The sequence below is a fragment of the Melospiza melodia genome, chromosome Z, assembly GCF_035770615.1.
Source record: "Melospiza melodia melodia isolate bMelMel2 chromosome Z, bMelMel2.pri, whole genome shotgun sequence".
NCBI lineage: Eukaryota > Metazoa > Chordata > Aves > Passeriformes > Passerellidae > Melospiza > Melospiza melodia.
Genome location: NC_086226.1, coordinates 17,020,303 through 17,038,098, shown reverse-complemented (window position 1 = coordinate 17,038,098; position 17,796 = coordinate 17,020,303). Strand labels below are relative to the sequence as shown.

General features: G+C 36.9%; 1 protein-coding gene across 6 annotated transcripts in view; it reads right to left on the bottom strand.

Annotated features, from left to right (window-relative positions):
• PCSK5 (proprotein convertase subtilisin/kexin type 5) overlaps positions 1-17,796 on the bottom strand; it is a 226,999-nt gene that overhangs the window by 8,907 nt on the left and 200,296 nt on the right. For 2 of the 6 annotated variants that reach the window (XM_063181531.1, XM_063181533.1), the window contains 7 exons: positions 16,514-16,556; positions 15,563-15,705; positions 14,252-14,452; positions 5,074-5,133; positions 3,688-3,771; positions 3,019-3,214; positions 589-806 (listed from right to left, as the gene is read on the bottom strand). In XM_063181531.1, coding sequence (XP_063037601.1) covers positions 589-806; positions 3,019-3,214; positions 3,688-3,771; positions 5,074-5,133; positions 14,252-14,452; positions 15,563-15,705; positions 16,514-16,556 — 945 coding nt within the window. The remainder of the gene's footprint in view (positions 1-588; positions 807-3,018; positions 3,215-3,687; positions 3,772-5,073; positions 5,134-14,251; positions 14,453-15,562; positions 15,706-16,513; positions 16,557-17,796) is intronic. The other 4 variants (XM_063181529.1, XM_063181532.1, XM_063181528.1 and 1 more) reach the window with 3 other exon arrangements.

Sequence of the window (17,796 nt, the reverse complement as noted above, 5' to 3'; positions counted from 1 at the left end):
TGAGTATTGGGTTTAATATGGTTGTTTATGGTTTGGTTTGTTGATTGTTGGTTTTTTATTTCATCCATGTTTATGTTTCTAGAATGCCTTGCTCAATATTAACCATCCTTAATATTTTGGGGGGGATGGGGTGAGGGGTAATTTTGGAGGGTGGGTTGAATTTAGCCACACCTGGGTACCAAAGATTTTTCTAATACCTTTCTTTCCAGGGGTTTCTTTCTCTAACAGGAGTGGTCATTTGCAAAAATGGAAAAGAGATGTGAAGTTCAACTATGCTAGGAAAGAAACATTCTGTATTTCACATTGGTGCACATATCCAAGTTTTCAGCGTTGGATACATTAGATCAAAAATAAAATCAATCTAGCAGGTGTCTCTGAAGAACCACAGGACCAGGCAAAGCAATGTGAAATCTTTACAGATCGTTACTGTACATTTAGTCTCATCATGATCTATTTTAGACATTAACAATGATAGGCACATCACTTTTTTTTTCTTTGCGCATTACTGAATTCGGATTTGGTTTTCTGTCTCTCTTCAGACAGATCCAGGTGGATTTTATTCTACACAACAGCAGTTCTTTGTAATACCTGTGCATATTTCATTGTGAATACATTCCTGACACATTTCAGGGCAATGTTTGCAGATTCCTTCAGAGGCAAAATGCTTCTCTGAACAAGTAGATTTACATTTCCAGTGCTCCAGAAGCAAAGGACTTTTACAGGACAGGCATTGGGTGGCACTTCCCATGCATGTCTTACAGGATCCACTGCATTCCTTGCAAGTCTCAGAATCATTAAAATATCCCCTATGGAATGAAAAAAAAAAAAAACAAACTGTTGGTCACTCCAGGCTATGAGAATTACAACTCTAAATGAGACTCTCACAGCACATACACTTCGCTAGATTGAACAGGTTTCTCACACAATTTTTTCTTGTCTTCCACTTAACTTCCCCTGTGTCTGAAAGCAGAAAGTATACATGGTTAGTGCTATGTGAAGGCTTTCCTTTCTTCTTGTACCTGCTGTCTAAGTGATGTTGAACTATTTGGTCTTAATTTCCCCCTTATATGAGATAGAAAGATATATAACATTTGGGAAAACATGCAGTCTCTAGTCTTGTGCAACTGACCTGCAATACTGATATCAAGAAAAGAGAGAGAAGAGTAACCTCGGTGGCTCTAGAGGGGAGAAAGAGAAGAGACAACTCTGGAAATGTGAAGGGTAGGAAGAATGAGGGCAGGGATTGAAAATAAAGAAAAGCAGGATATTGGCATAACACCTTGCCTTAGTGACAGCAGGCTAGAGATGGCAAAGAGGGAGTACATTTTGCTGGTATCTGTGGTGTGAGAGCAAATATGGAGAGCCGCTGCTGGGAGTACTAGTCATAAATACAGAAAAAAATCTGCACCTCTGCTTCAGGTAAAGATGCATAGAGGAGATGTTGAATTCAATCTGTCTACACTCTCAGAATCAAATTGTTGAAAGGTTAAAGGATGGGTAAGTCGACATTTTGAGATGGTTGCTAATCCACAGAGCCATTGATGAAAACTAAATAAGAAGTTGAGACAGAAAGTATTCCCACAACCTGTACTTTATATTAACAAATTTGTTACTTTTGATTGAAGAATGCTTCTCCTTCTGTTCTTTGACATGGTTTTTCCAAAGAAAGTCTGGGGAGATGCATTAGAAGCAAGGTTAGAGAAAAGATAGGAGGAGCCATGCCTGTCACCTATTCCCATATTTTTTATCTTCCAACTTTTTTCAAGGTTCTGTAACTACATCTCACAGTCCTGTCCTCTTTTCTTGTTCCAATGTTGAGTACCTGGTTAGCCCAGTCTTTCAAAATTCCTCTGTCAGAAATTAATTGTGCAGTAAGTAAAATCTTTTTATCCCTTTTTTATCCCTTAAAATCATGTCCCCAAACCCAAGCCAACCCCCTTAATAAATAGTCTCATTTTTTGTTCCAGTGGAGAGTAGTTGTGTCTCAAGAACTTTACCTCAGAGTCTGAAACTGGAGTTTAAACCCTGTGAATTTTGCTCATTGCTGGGAAGCTATTATTTACAGTCTTGAATTAGGGGAAAAAAAAGTGGGATAATAACATCTGAAATTACTACTATATAAAGTTTTAATTTTGTTATGCTGACTCTAGGTGGGATAACTGGGAAACTAGTACTGACAAGGGACATTGATGTCAAAACACAATTAATGGTTGTATGCCTCAGTTTCTAATATTAAAAATTGTTTCTGAAGTAGAGTTGGCTTCATTGCAATTATCTTGCACTCACTGTGATTTTTCATGAAGAAAACCTGTTCCACTGGTCCTCATTGACATATTCAGCAAAATTACCAGGAAGGCAGTGGCAGAGACTGCAGGAAAAGTGTGAGCTTCACAATTTTCTGAAGAAAAAGGGGTAACCAAGCAAGACTTTTTTTCTGCATAGCATTGGTTTTATGTATATATATATAAGATGAATGCTGATTAAAAAAAAAAACATAGAAAAAAGAGTACCTGAACTTCTCATGTGCCTGATCTAATATCTATTGCAGTCAAATGGGAATTTTTTAAAATTTCACACGTAAAAATATATAAAAATAAATATGAGCTAAAGACAGAAACACACATCATTAAGCACTGTATTTACATATCAGGACTCTAATATGTTCACTGTCTGAGTGTATATCTCTGCTATGTAATACTTGCAGGAAGAAGGAACAAACTGGAGGATGTCTAGAATTTTTGTTATCATTTGCCATGAAGTACCATGTTCCTATTAAAGTCCTTGCGAGCTGTTCCATCTTTCATAGGATTTAATGTCTTACCTTCACTTTTGATTTTTTTACTTTTTCTCTAACCAAAAGAAAATACTGTTTATTCAGGCAGTCTGAAAAACGACATTTACCTTAATTTCCGGTAGCATGTGTTACATAAAGTTCTTCCTTGAAAGTTTAATAATGGATCTGAACTTTAAAGAGAACACAGAGAAAAGATCGGGGATAATATAAGAGGGGTTACTTACTCAGGGCACTCCTGTAAACATCTGCCTTTGTGGAGGAAGAGCTGCTGGTTCTGTTCAGCCTGACACTTCTGACAGTGCCACTGGTCAGAGCACACCTCACAGTCCTGCCCGCACTCCTCACACTTTCCGCTTGCAATGTTGCCAAAATATTTTGACGGGCACAGAGAAACACAGCTGTCACGGATAAGAAATTTTCCTGGCAGAAGAGCAACCCAGGGGGGTAAAGACATCAATTAGACATACATTTAAAAGATTTCTGCCTTGGATGGCTACAAAAAAAGCTTTCAGCTTCTCAAAATTCAACTTTGATTCTTAAAAGCATGAATAAAACGTGCTTTCTTAAGATATTTCCCAGAATATTTTGCTCAGACCTCACTGACATCGACAGAAGGAATCATCAGGATTATCTAGGATGTCTTGCTGAAGAAATCCCTATTCAGTAATTCCTGCATAATATCTGACAAATTTTAATTGAAAGGAAAGAAAACGAATACCAACAATATTTTGACCCATATTGCTGTTTCCTGAATTCAATTGTTCATTGGCTGATTGCCTCTTAAGCTGTTAATGGACTTTGTAGTGACCACTGATAAAAACATTCTCTGGAAGCATGTAGGATATGAAATACAATAGTCATTGCAAACTTATCCAAGGAAGCTGAAATGTTACCTTTCAGACATGAAGTACACACATCAGCAGATTTCTCACAGGTCAAACACGAAGAGTCACAGGACAGCAATTTTCTATTTCCATCTGGGATGAAAGGGAAAAGAGTTCCTTTTTTTACCTTCTGGTTTTCTTAATTTCTCCTCCCTTTAGAAGGGACACTTTGAAAATGCATCTTTGCGAATTTTTGGAGTTCACAAAGTTGAAGAACTTAATGATTGACTCCTCTCTTCTAAATGATAAATTATGGGTTGTATTAAAGGAAAATATTAATGTTTTACTCATGTTCACTAAGGCATTGTTCTGGACTGCTCATCACAAATGAGAATAATAATAGTAATGTTGTTAATAGTTAACCCAATAATCTTAATTTCAATGTAGTGCTCCAAACCCAAATATGGATATGTTATACTAATAGATTGCAAACAGAAAGATCTAGAAAGTATGTAAATTTGGGGACTTGGTTTAATGATGTACTTCTTGGACATTCTGAGCGAAATTGTTGTAGACCACCAGTACCTTGTAACTTGACAGTTCTGAGTCAGAAGGAGATAGAAATCATATAATCATAGAATATGTTTCTTTGGAAGGGACCGTCAGTATCATCAATATCTAACTCCTGGCCCTGTGCAGGACACGTCATCAGCTGAGAGTGTTGTTCAAATGTTTCTTGAACTTTGTCAGACTTGGTGCTGTGTCCATTTCCCTGGAGAGCATGTTCCAGTACTCAATCCCCTCTGGGTAAAAAATATTTCTTGGTGTGCAGTGTAAACCCACCCTGACTAAGCTTCATGCCTTTTTCTTGTGTCCTGTCACTGGTCACAAGACTGAAGAGTTCCATACCTGCTGCTCCACTTCTCCTTGTGAGAATATGAAAACCACAATGAAGTCTCCTTGACTTTAAGCTGAGCAAACCTAGATTACCTCGGTCTCTTCCTGTAAAGCTTTCCTTCCAGACCCTTCACCATCCTCATGGCCCACCTTTGGATGTTTTCTAATAGCTTATTGTCTTTTTCATATTGTGGTGCCCAAATATGCACACAGTCCTCAAACTGAGTCTGCATCAGTGTGGAGAAGAGCAGGACAATCCCCTTCTTGACCACTTGTCACTGCTGTGCTTAAAGCACACTCTTGGCCCTGCTGGCTGCCAGGGCTCCCTGTTCACTCACATTCAGCTTGCCATCAGTCTGAGTACCTCGGTCCCTTTCCACAGCACTTCTCTTCAGCCTCTTGTTCTGTAGTCTGTATAAGAAGCTGGGGTTGCACTGTCCCATGGTGCTGAATCCAGCACTTGCCCAAATCAAAATTCATAGAGTTGGTGATTGGTTATCTCTCTGACTTATCAAGGTTTGACAATAACACCTATTAAATAGTTCTCCCCAAACTTACTTCTGCCTGCTGTTTCCCTCCAAAAGGGGGCCCAATGAGTGTCAAGTGGAGTTCTTATGACTGTGGAAAAGCAAATTTTGATTACTCTTTGCAGAACCATCAGCTAAAAAATGACAAGGACATTGGAGCATCATACCTAACAGAAAAAACTCTGCTGTGCAATGTGACCATATACCCCGCATACAGCTTTGTATTTTGATACCAGCAAATTACAACAATGGCTAAATATAGGTCTAATGAAAAAATAATTATGGACGAACAGACAACACACAGAAGCTTCATGATTTTGCTGAAAATAGAAAATAGAGACAAAGCCAAAAGTTACTTGCAGGTTGAGCTGTGCACCTCATTTAACATACCCAGCTCATCCTGTCAGTTAAATATGTATGATTTTTTAGATTAATTGATGACAGTCACGATTAACCAAATGCAACATATCACAAAATTCTTTTGTTCTGCCTGTTACGGTAAGATTGTTTAGAATACTGAAATTTTGAATGAAAACCATGGAAGCAAATGCTTCAAGTATAAAGACAAGGGAAGAGAGCAGGAAACTTAAATAAAGTCCTTTCCCGTAAGGTGAAATGATGGGCATTATACTAAGCAGATGAAAATTGTACGATAGTGTGTGTACATATGGTACACATATACAAAGTGTGTATATGTGTACCATACTGTTAGCATTCAAAAACACATAATCACATAAGTGATTATATGTGGTGCTTTTTATTAAGAGGTCTGGGAATCGGGGTAGTTTTTCCACCCAAATCTGATTCCAACTACACATCCGATCATGTTTTTGTACTCTATCGTTATATAACTTTCATATTAATTATTACACTTATATTGTTCTATTGTATACATAAATTTCAGCTAAACATAGCCCCCCTTTAGATTTCCAACATAGTTTCTCATTATTCTTCTTATAATTATATAATAATTATATTTAATTACTAAACAATCATCACATCTAACAATTATATCATTTATCATACTGTTTATGCAGGTGCAGTGATCTGAGAAAACACAAAGCCTAACTTTTTCAAAGACTATTTTTAACATTTCCCAGGGCTCCCCTATCAATACCACAGGGGAAGAAGTGACAATAATAGTAAAGATATGAATGAGAGAAGTTAGGTCCACATTCAGCGTGACTGGGGTTGTTCTATAACAGTATGTAATAACCACATCTGACACTACCATTGGGTGAGAAGCCTCAAAAACTCATTAAAGTAAAAAAAGAGTCTTCATGTAATGATTGCAGCCAATCACAGTCTGGGTGCTTAACAGTAGGTCATTCAGCAAGGACATGGTTAGTCACTCTTTACCAGGACTACTTGTGAGTACTGCTTCTACAGGGTAATGAAAGCTTGTTGTGTTGTTACTCTTCCTGGCAACTAGTGCAATATAAAATTTCTCCAGATACAGCTGCATCTTTAAAAGTAAAGTGAGAGAACTTTACACCAATCAGTAACAAGGGTATGCATGACTAGAGTCACTCAAGATGCACCTAAACACAGAGAAATAGTACAAAAGTAAGTGAGAATGGGGGAAAGGTAGGGAAGAGTCCATCGTAACTGCTGGGATCAGCCAAGGGGCTGAACCGGTCTTCTCCCCCACAGCGATGCCTGTTGGGCAAGAATCCTGTTCTCTGCTGGTTTACTGGGGACTGCAGCTTGTCTGTGGATTCCTTTGAACACATTTTTTTCAGTCAGGCACTATCACCACAGCCTTTGAACCTTAAGCTGTCACAACTTTACCCGAATAAAGAGTGTCACTCCATAAACTGTCGGTGTGTGTCCTTCATGGGCACTAGCAATGGCTGGCAGTGGGTAACACAGTCCAAAAGAGGAAGATCTGCTGAGGGCTCTCCCTTACACTGCTGGTTTCCCTGACTGAGTCAGTGGAACCACCCAGCAGGACTGCCCAGTGAAGGTTCCCCCCTGGGACACTGGCAGAGTGCACAAGGGTCTCACCTTTCCTGGGACGCCGACAGACAAATCAAACACTAAGGGTCCAGTAAGTATTCCCACACTAACACTGACTCTTGCTAACATAATTTCTACAGCTCTTTTCCCCCTGCTGAATACCTTTTTAAAAGCATTTTTACTTCTCTTATGCAAATAATCCTCAAATAGATAATTGCTTACTTTTTTGAGATTCACTGTCAAAGACTTTTTTGGAGACACCACTCCTTAGCTTCATGTTTTTCATTACTCATCAGTATTTAACAAAATATTAAGAAGTGTCATTAATGTTGACTGCAAGAACACAAGAAACACTCCAGAAAAGTTGGCTGCTTTAAGGTTTTCTATTATCCTAACTTTATTTTTACAGAGCTTCCCTCTTTTGTTGTTTTTGAGTGAGGATCCGGTGAAATTAAGCAGATAAGTTGTTAACTACTGCTGAAGAATATTTAAAGGAGCTCATTCTTTCTAAATGTTTGAAGTCTTACAACGCAAAATAAAGATTTATTTTTGTGAACTAGTTTTTATTTCTTTTTATTTCTCTTTCCCTTTTGCACTATGTCCTCTTTTTTGTAATAGTTACTAGTTGCCACCAGAGGGGAATGTACACAAGCAATTAGGCTTCTGCAGACAACAGAAACAACATTTAACTTCCAGTCACGTATAAGAATTTTAATTTCCCAATTTATATTTTGACAGAAGAAATTTGTAAAAATTATTTTTAAAAAAATTCTGCATAGGTAAAATGAGTCTTTCTTGTGACTGGTTTTCATTTATCAAAAAAACCTGAAATAAAGCACACATTTAGAATAATATGAACTTCTTAAATGTAAATTTCCTTCACTTTAAATGTAAGATCTTTCCAGAGAATAACCTCATACAGCTGAAGAAATGGTCGTGCAACATGTACTTTCTCAGTCTTTGGAATGATTGCAAATGGAAAGGTTGAAAATTACTGGGTTTAAGCTGTTGGGTTATATTTTCCTTTCCTGAGGAAAGAAAAGACCTGAGTGTTCAACAAAATGAATTATATTTGGAGACATACTGAGTTGTTTTTATCCTTAAACTTATATTATTTTTTTAAAAAATTCGACATCCATTTTTTTTATTTTCAAAAGCAAAAGGCCTTTATTTAAACTTGGGTCAGAATCTGAGTCAAGACCATCTTTATTCTTGTGTCTTTCACAGAATGAGTAACATCTTTGGCCCAGCTAAGTCTCTGTTATTCTTTTATAGAATCTGAAAAACTGATCCTCATTATTTCTTGAGCTAAATTTTACTGCAGCTTTGAAGCTACCACAGTGCTCTTGTCCATTCATTCTATTCAAGGGATTATAAAACTGGAAGTGTGCAGAAAGACTGTGAAATATTTTTTCCTTATTCTCTTTTCTCATTTGGGATCATGCATCATGAATGAGAAAATGGTGGATTTTCTTGAAGTACCACTGTAAGATGTGACCCCAAAATTAATTAAGGAAAGAAGGAGTGAAATTTTATTTCCAATTAACACAATGTCCCCATATTTCCTTTTTTTTTTTTTCTTCAGTCATGTTCCTTTGAACTCTCAACCTTTTTTTCAATCTGCTGTTAGAGAAAAATTAAATAAATTCTCAAAAATATTTAGGGTGAAAACCATGGGTTCATATGAAAACAAGTATGGTCCTCTTCACGTGCTCACCACTTGTTCTGGAAAATGTGAAGTTTATTAAAAAAAAAAAAAGCTGAAACCCTCTACAAAGCCCAAGGCATGTGAGCAGAGATATGGCCATATATAAAGAAGTATGGCTTGACATACAAAAGCATTTATAATCCCTCCTTAATTTCGTTCAGAACCACAATGGTGTTGTAAGAGTTCTTTTTAGTTTCTCATTTCCTTTGTGATGTCCACCTCTCTCTCTCTCCCTGCTCTTTTAGAAAATGGATCATTAGGCCAGGTAGTGCAATCAGGAAGTGTTCAAACCGGCAAAAGATGTTTTATTTCCTTCCATTTAAATCCTATGTATTCTTGCTTTTCTATGAGTAAAGAGGGGATTTAAAGCCTTGTATTTTAGTTGCTATCAAACTAGGTCTCTGTGTACATTTGTAATATTTGTAACTCTTAGATATTATTTTCTGAAAGGATTTGTATATTTACAATATATTTTGTTACTGGACCGTAGTACAACTACTCTAGTGAGGGATGCAGAAGAGAATGAAGTACTGTTTCTTACTGGTATGGTATTCCTTTTAGAAGGTGACCTGTCTAGCTTTTATGCTGTGTAGTAATACATGGTTTGAATGTGATCCAGTTGAAGTGTGGCTTAGTTTGTTAGATTTTATTCTTTGCATGGCACTGTTCTTGCAAAACTAATACAACCATGAATTAAAAAAAAAAAACGAAACAGTTTACATGTCTCCATGAGGTAATAGCAATTATATAAATATAGTAAAATATATTGAAAGTTATAAACATATGTAATAAAATGCTCAACTTCTCCCATTGTGAAGACTTACATGAACTGTAAATTTAAAGAAATTATAGGAGTGCTGGGAAGTAAATGACACTCCCCAATAACCATTAGTTATCAATTTAGTTGTCTTGTAACAACTGCATTATTTTACAAATAAATACCTGAATTTATTGGTATCAATAAAACATACAAAAAAATAACCAGAATAGGAAACTGTCATGCATAATAACATATTTGATAATGGATCCTTTCTTCTTGCTTCTAGCAACTTGAAATTTCACATTTGGATGGTGATTAAAAGGGCTTCTACCTCTTCCCATGATGGTGCAATTCTGCACTTTAAATGGCAAAACATTCTCATGTTTAAAGACTGTTACCTGTTCCCTCCTACTTCTGATTTCTCTCCTGTATTCTGCATAGCCCATTGCTTTTTTTTCCCTTCCCATATTCTGAAACCTTTATATGTGTGTATGCAGAACTGCATTAAGGTCCTTTTACAGCCTTAATTATTGTTTTCTCACAACCAGTATATTTTTACTGATTTTATTTTGCTTTTTATTTAGTAAAGGAAAATACAACTGATTAATGGTGCTTGTGGGAGGTTGCTCTTATTATTGGGGATGGCACATAACAGTAAACTGCTGCTATTTATCTGTATGTAAAGAAACACACATTCCATCATTAGAAATTGATCCCATTCCGTACCTCTTTTTTTCCCATTTTTAATTTTCATTACAATGTAGCATATTAAACCAAGGAATTACTGTTTTTAAGGGTGCAGCCCTTTACTGACATGGCAAAACAAAGACCCCATCATAATTTGCAAAATATCTAATCCAGTTAAAAGGGGCTATGTGCTCCCTTGGTAAATTAAGTTTATACAAGTGTGTTTCCTGGCTTCCAAATTGATCATCTGGTACATGAGAGAAAGTATAGATATTTCATGCTGGAAACCTAGAGTTCAGTTGTTGAGTTTTTTCCCTTTCTCCTTTTCTTGGCTTGCCCTGTCTTTTTAAAAGCCTGAGTAACAGACATAATGATGTTGCATTATTTCAGACCTGAATATGACCTTTCAGGGATTCAGCAGAATATACCAGTTTGCTCAGCAGAATATACCAGCAAAGTAAATAGAAATTTAAATAGATTTTTTAATAGTTTTGGATGCTGAAGTGTTTGCTCATAAAAAAAAATGTGAGATGGTCTATAATTTATCCTTGCATTAAAAAATGGAAGTGAAACCTTGAACATGATAGAAAATAGAAGTGTATTCCACATTCACAATGATTTTAGCTCTAACCTAAATGGACTAGTCTCTCAACTTGCAAAGGCAGTCAGACCCTGACTTGTTTTCTCCATGGAGGGTTCTGATGTACTGCCCTTTAAACTATGTTAGCCTTGTAACCAGCAAAACGTTTCCCAAAAGTCACATTGTTCCCATGGTATGTCAACATACTCACTAAACCCACAGTGGAACCCACTGAATTAATGTGGTTGGAAGGGCCAAAGAGAAATTGTTTCATTGTTTGTCATGCAATTCAAGGTCTGATACCTCAACTCTGAATTAGCACATTTCTGAAGAAAAAGAGTAAATGGAAGAGTAACATCGTAAAAGCTGATGTAAACTATTAGATGGGGGAGTTTTGTCTCTCTTCCTACTTGAGTTGTCCTCCTGCAAGCCTGGAGCAGGCCATGTACTGGGGATGCATTTGGTGCTCTCCTTCCTTCCCTCCTGTGGCAAGGGCAAGGTTGTTTATTTAATCCCAACCTCCTCAGACCCAGCTCAATTCCCCAAATTGATAGGACTAGAAATCATCTGGCCTGTATTTTTAAATCAGATTCTTTAATTCAGGCCACCGAAGATCAGAGGCAGCTCTACCATGGTGCTGCAGTAAGGTAAATATGTTGAGCATGCTGAGGAAGATGCACTGTAAGAAGCTTATATTGATGAAGAGCCAGAGAAGATGCAAGTCAAAACTCAAACCTCAGCCACAACCTTGCTTATGTAGGGCTGGTGAAAATCATGAAACTATTCTAATAACCCCTACAGCTTGGACAAGCTACTTGAGTCATGCCTGCCATGCTGCATGACAGGCTACCCTTGGAAAATGAGTTTGAAAACAGATGAGGTGGAGGTCTCCTTGTATTTTGGTAAGAAAAAGTAACTGTGAATAAAATCAAAGAGTACATAAAAACCACCATATCAAAAAAAAGGTAAAGTGAGATAAAAGATTCCCAGATACATTTGTCCACAGTAGATGGTGAAAGACTTGGAAGGATGCTTTGGTTTTGCCCTCAATTATGAAAGAAAAATTATTTTCTCCGTATATCTGTATATATTAGGTATATCTTTGAAATATACAATGAAATATACAATATATTGTATATCTTTGAAATATACAGTGAAAGAGAAGGAGGACCTACAGGTACGCTTAAAATAATCTGGAGAGGGACTATTTGTTCTTCACCCAGGGATGTTTTCTGTACAGGTATGAGAGCCAGAATACTCACTCATATAAATTTCAAGGAGCAGAGATAGGTTTTATCCATTCTTGTATTAATCCTACAGAATTGTGTGGACTATGATAGTGACTGCATTCCCTAAATTTTATTGATTTTCAGGAACATTTAGATAAGAAGGAAAGGATTAGAAAGAAAAGGATTGTGACAAATTGTGAAACACAGAATGGTTTTGGTTGTTTAGTTTGCTTTCTTTTTTCCCTTTTAAAATGATCCATGTATATTAAAATGTTATCAGGGTGTGAAATGCACTGCCGTCTCTAACCAGGAGCAACCTTAGCAGTGTGATGCACTGCTAGAGCTAAATTTGTTTTCTCTCTGCCTTCCTGGATCCCATGTTTTTTGTTGAGGACCTTTAGCATGCAACAAGAATTTCCAGCATACACAGTACGGTTGCAAATCTGGACTCAGCTGACATCTGCCCCTTGAATGAAATCATCAAAATAAATGAGTGAGTGATATTCAAAACAAAAATCAACAATTCAAGTTGCATTGTTTTTAAACAATGACAATTATTTTGATGAGAACTGTATGAGACTACAGTCTCTGAATAGGAAGCTTCAGAAAATGTCAATAAATGTAGTTACTAAAGGATGTAATTTCAATAAACACAGTGACGACTTCATTATGTTTTGACTCAAAGATTACTTCTATGTGGAAGCCTGGGGGAAAAGGCTCAGGACATCCCCAGCTTCACATCACTTTCCCAGTAGTTACATGGTACAGCAGTTGCCACACTGAAGGAATCCCTGCAGGGCTGTCCAACAGGAGCTGTACAGCCACCAGCCGTGTTCCCTGGGGTCCCATCACCAGCTGCAGCAGGAATCCTGTGTCTTTGGAGCAGTCATTAATGTCCAAGCCAGAACAGCTGTGAGTGAGACGTACCTTTCAGTCTGAAATGTCCCTGAGACAGATGTATTTTTGCTACTGGAAGGAAAAATGAATGTTGTGCAAGGCAGAGAAAGAAGTTTCACAGGACAGGAATGTTCATTTATGTAGAACTGCGTCAGATGTCTGCTCAAATGAAAAAAGTTGACAAGAAGTCACCATGTTCAACAGTGTGAGAAAGAGATAATCAATAGATAGACCATACTACAGATGTGGTCTTTTCATGGCACTGATGTATATGTAGTCTTAAGTTGAGAAAAACCCCAATCTTGCTTCTGTGGATTAAACGCAAGGAAATGCAAGTAGGAGACAAACTTTCTATTGATATTCTTATTTTTATGTCTCTCTGATATTTTTTTGAACTGAAGAAAGGTTATTCCTATAATCTATAATACGCAATTTCTCCAACAGATAGGCAATTAATTGAAATGATCAAAATTTTTTCTGAAAGTATTAATTACGGTATTTTAGTTTCTAATACAAGATCATATTGATCTAAGGATTGTCATTCTTGGATGTGTTTGATTCAAGTGAAAACATAGGAAATAGTCTATATATGCCCTCTTCATTTAAAACTTTTTAAATAAGAAATTTGTGACAGTACTAGGTTGCATTTGAAGATAGATAGGAAGGAAAATAATTTTTTAAATTATTACAGTGGTCCTCTGAACATCCCTAAATAAAGGCATTTTTGTTCCAAATACCTTTTGGATTTTTGGGAGCTTTTTTGGAACAGAGAATTGCTTCCCTCATGCTATGGATGAGACCACCGAGAAAAAAGTAATTACTTTGTCAAAGATGTGGAATGGCCAGCGTGGGACCAGAAAGTCAGAATGTAGCCCTACAGCTCATATTTGGTCTCTCAGAAAGCATTGCAGATGTACACAGAGAAAGGAAAAAAGAGAGAGGATATATTTTTTTTTTCACATTACACACACAAATAGTCACACACAATATTATTTTCTATTTCTTCCAACTTATATTGACTTCTCTGGAGGGAACAAATGGCCACAAAGCTGGTCTAAAACCTGATCTACAATGCACCCAGAGTTTTTTAACTCCCAATAACTGAATCTCTTACACATCTTTTATATTTTAATTTTTTTTTCTTAATTATATTTTTAATCTTTATTCAGATAAGACAGTTAAGAAACACCTACATTGTATGGACATGTTCTACTATTTGCAGGAGAATGAATTTCAGTTTGTGGAACCAATGGGTTTGGTTAGTATACTTTTAAAATGACAAAAGTCCAGTTTCAAGCAATCTGCAAGATCTTGCTATAGTCTTTCTAAATTTTAAATTAGTAGCCTTCAGAGAAACAGAGAAGGTTATGAGACCTGTTTCAAACTTACCCCTCCATAACTTCCCACCTGGCAGAGAATTTCTTGGTTTCAGGCACTGCCCATGAGACAGCTGGAAACTGTCTTTGCACGCAGTGCAGTCCTTGTAGCTGTGCCCAGCACAGGTCACACAGCTCCTGTGGCAGGGCTCACACTCTCTGGAGATGCCATCAGCAAAGAAGCCATCTCCACACTCACTCACACAGGTGCCATCTGCAACAGAAACAGAGCCTGGAAGCACAATGACCCCTGTCCATCCCTCTGTCTCCAGCAGAAACGGTTTAAGAAAAAGCAGTATGTAAGAACCTATGAAAAATTTTGTAGCTATAAAAACTCTTTTTTTTTTACCATGAAATCTAAATTCAGTTCAGTTGCATATGAGAAATTCCACAAACTTCAAACCAATCTGCATTTATATTTACCTCTAACTTGGCTTTAATCAATGTACTAAATATTAGTGCATACAAATGTAATGGAAGTCCATGCCTGGGTAAAAGTTTTATGGTTTACTCTTAACAATTACACTGTCTCAATAAAAAATTAAAGACTAGATGCCCTTAAGAATTTTAGATACTGCAAATTTTAGACATATGCAAATTTATAGGATTCCAGTTTCTGCTGAATATGAAGTTCAGTTCAGGTTTAAAGCTGATCCAGATTAAGGTTTTGCATACCTCATCAAAACCTCTGGAAGTTGTAGCACTTATGGCTTTTTTAGTTTTGTCTAATTTCAATTTAAAGAGATCATAGACCCTTGGTTTTGATCGCAGAGTTTTCCACAGAGCAAGGTGCCATGACTGGGCACTTCCAAAAGCCAGGGCAAGAAAATACTATAACCTCAGGAATTCCTGTGGTTCATTTTTGGCACCACGTCTGAACCAGACCTGCCTGATTTATGGCTTCCATAAAAAGCTGGGAGATTCCTACTCTTGTGTGATTCTGGTGTGGAACTTGGTGGTTTTAACTGAGCTTTTTTTAGAGTGTTTAAAAGTCAAAGTAAAACCGGACTTGCAAATAGTAGGAAAACATTTAAATGTCTTTCTGTAGTTAAAAACCTCTCCTTTCACAAAGTCTGAATCAAATACATTTTTAAAACGTGCCTGAAAGAGCTGAAATTTAAGCATATAGACCCTTTGAACCAAATTATGCTACTGGGCAACGTACCCACCTTACATTAAGGCAAATGCCTGATTTTGCAAAGAGCCTCCAACTGTCTCCCATAGAACAGATTCATGAATTTGAGAGTTTGGACTGAGAGCATTTTTTAAAAGAAATAGTCTAAAATATTCTTGTGTATTATGCCATTATTAGCACTTTGCTTACCTGAGAGATAGAAGCCTTCCTTGCACCAGTCACACCCGTCCTTGTCACAGCTGTCACAGCTGCGAGGACAATCTCTGCACTGCCAAGAACTTTCATCTCTGTAGGTGTTTTCTGGACAGTATTTATAGCAATGCTGCTCATACCTGTAAGATAAATTGAACACCGTTAGTAAGTTTATTTTGAAGGTCATTGAGTTTGCTTTCTGTGTGTTTCTAGGGATAGTAATGATAAAGCATGATTAGCATAATGAACAGAAATTATTCCTATAATGAGGATTTAAAGTGTAGTTGTGGTTATGTTGTTTATTCATCTAGCAAAGTCGTGTTTCCTAATCTCAGGATTCTTAAATATGATTAATTTTATTTTATTTTTCAAAAGTAGGCAGAAATCTGAATACATGCTTCATTAAAAAATATTATATCATGATTTTAAAGAGCTGATTGTGTGTAAAAACATAATCCACTGCCTTTGTTTATAAAGTCAACTTAGTCAACATTTTCTTTTCCAATTTTTCAGAGATCTATAAATACTGTCTTTGAAAAGCAGTAATGTTCTTTTCTCTCCATGTAAGTGTTAAATTAATTTTTTATTCATTTGCATAAACTCCATACATTTATTATTCTTATGAACTTCACATACCAGAACTAGACACAACATACTAAAAGCAAATTTGTTCCAAGTCCATATGCACTGTTTAACTTTTTGACACTTTTTGTTCCATATTCTGATATGTGAAGGTCCCACCAGTCCATAAGTTTTAACAGGTCTCAATACTGACCGACTAGCTAATCTTCTGACATTTCCCAAGTCTTTTTCCCATTTACTGTTTCTCACACAAGCAATTTAAAGCATGAGACAACGTACACAGCACAGATCTATGTAGTAAAGGGCATATTTTTGCTTCAGAAAATGTGTAGTCATGAAGAGCAATACATATACAGCTATACTTACATGTAATAGTTTTGAATGCATGTTATACAAATTCTTGGATCATCTGAAATTTAAGATATAAAATTATGTAAATAATTTTCAGAGTAAAAACCAGAGTGCCAAAAATAACTTTTTTGACAGCAATTTTATGTTAATGTCTCTAACACTAAAATAATTACAGTCATAAAAAGAACATTGTTGTCTCTGAATCTCTGTTCACATTTATTTTGAGATGTAATCTTCCACAGATCCTGGACTGTATTTTCATAGTAACTTGTGGCTTTTTAGTCCTCAGCACAATCTAGGTACCAGGTATCTGGAGGAAGCAAAGTCCCTAGGAAGTGATGATCTGAAAAGCAGAACCTTCACAGGGGCTCAGGTTGGGTCAAATGAAACTGTTAAAAAGAGACTGCAACTTATCTGAAGCAATAATTTCATCCTATTTCTTTATTTGTTGCAAAGGTAAGTTAAAAACTTTTGACACCTCTGGAAGCATACTAATCAGTTTAAATTTTAAAATCCTGAGCTAGACAAGACTGTTTCTATATTTGGAGAGGGGGCAATGGTGGAAGAGATAGTGGTAGTGCAAACCTTTTGGGTAAACCTTCCCACCAGAAAACTAATTTTTATATTTAAAAAATGTGTTGAACGAACAGGAAAGTGTCACACAATTTTAAAACTCATAAAATTATGGATGTGACTCCCAAAATTAGGAACATTTTTTATAAAATTTCTTCTATTATTTTCTACTCACTATTTCTTTCACCTTTAACAAAATATCCCAGAAGCAGCAGAATGGGAGGAAATAGAACAACCTGGGTGAAAGTATTCTGTATTATAAAGAGAATTACAGAGTCACAGAATATTCTGAGTTGGAAGGGAGGCAGAAGGATCATTGAGTCCAACTGCTGGCCCTGCAAAGCACCATCCCCAAGACTCACACCATGTGCCCGAGTGTTGTGCAAGCGCTTCCTGAGCCCTGTCAGGCTTGGTGCTTTGATCTCTTCCCTGGGGAGCCTGTTCCAGTGCCCAGCCACCTCCGGGTGAGGAACCTTTTCCTGATATCACACCTAAACCTTCCCTGACACCATTGCAGCCCATTATCTTGGGCTGTCACTGGTTACTGGTCACCACAGAGAAGAGTTCGATATCCGACCCTCCTCCTCATGAAGAAGCTGTAGATTGTAGCCATGTCTCCCCTCAGTCTCCTCTTCTTTAGCCTGAATAAAACAAGTGGCTTCAGCTGCTCCTCATAAAGCCTCCCCTCCAGATTCACCACCATGCCTATGGCCCTCCTTTGGATG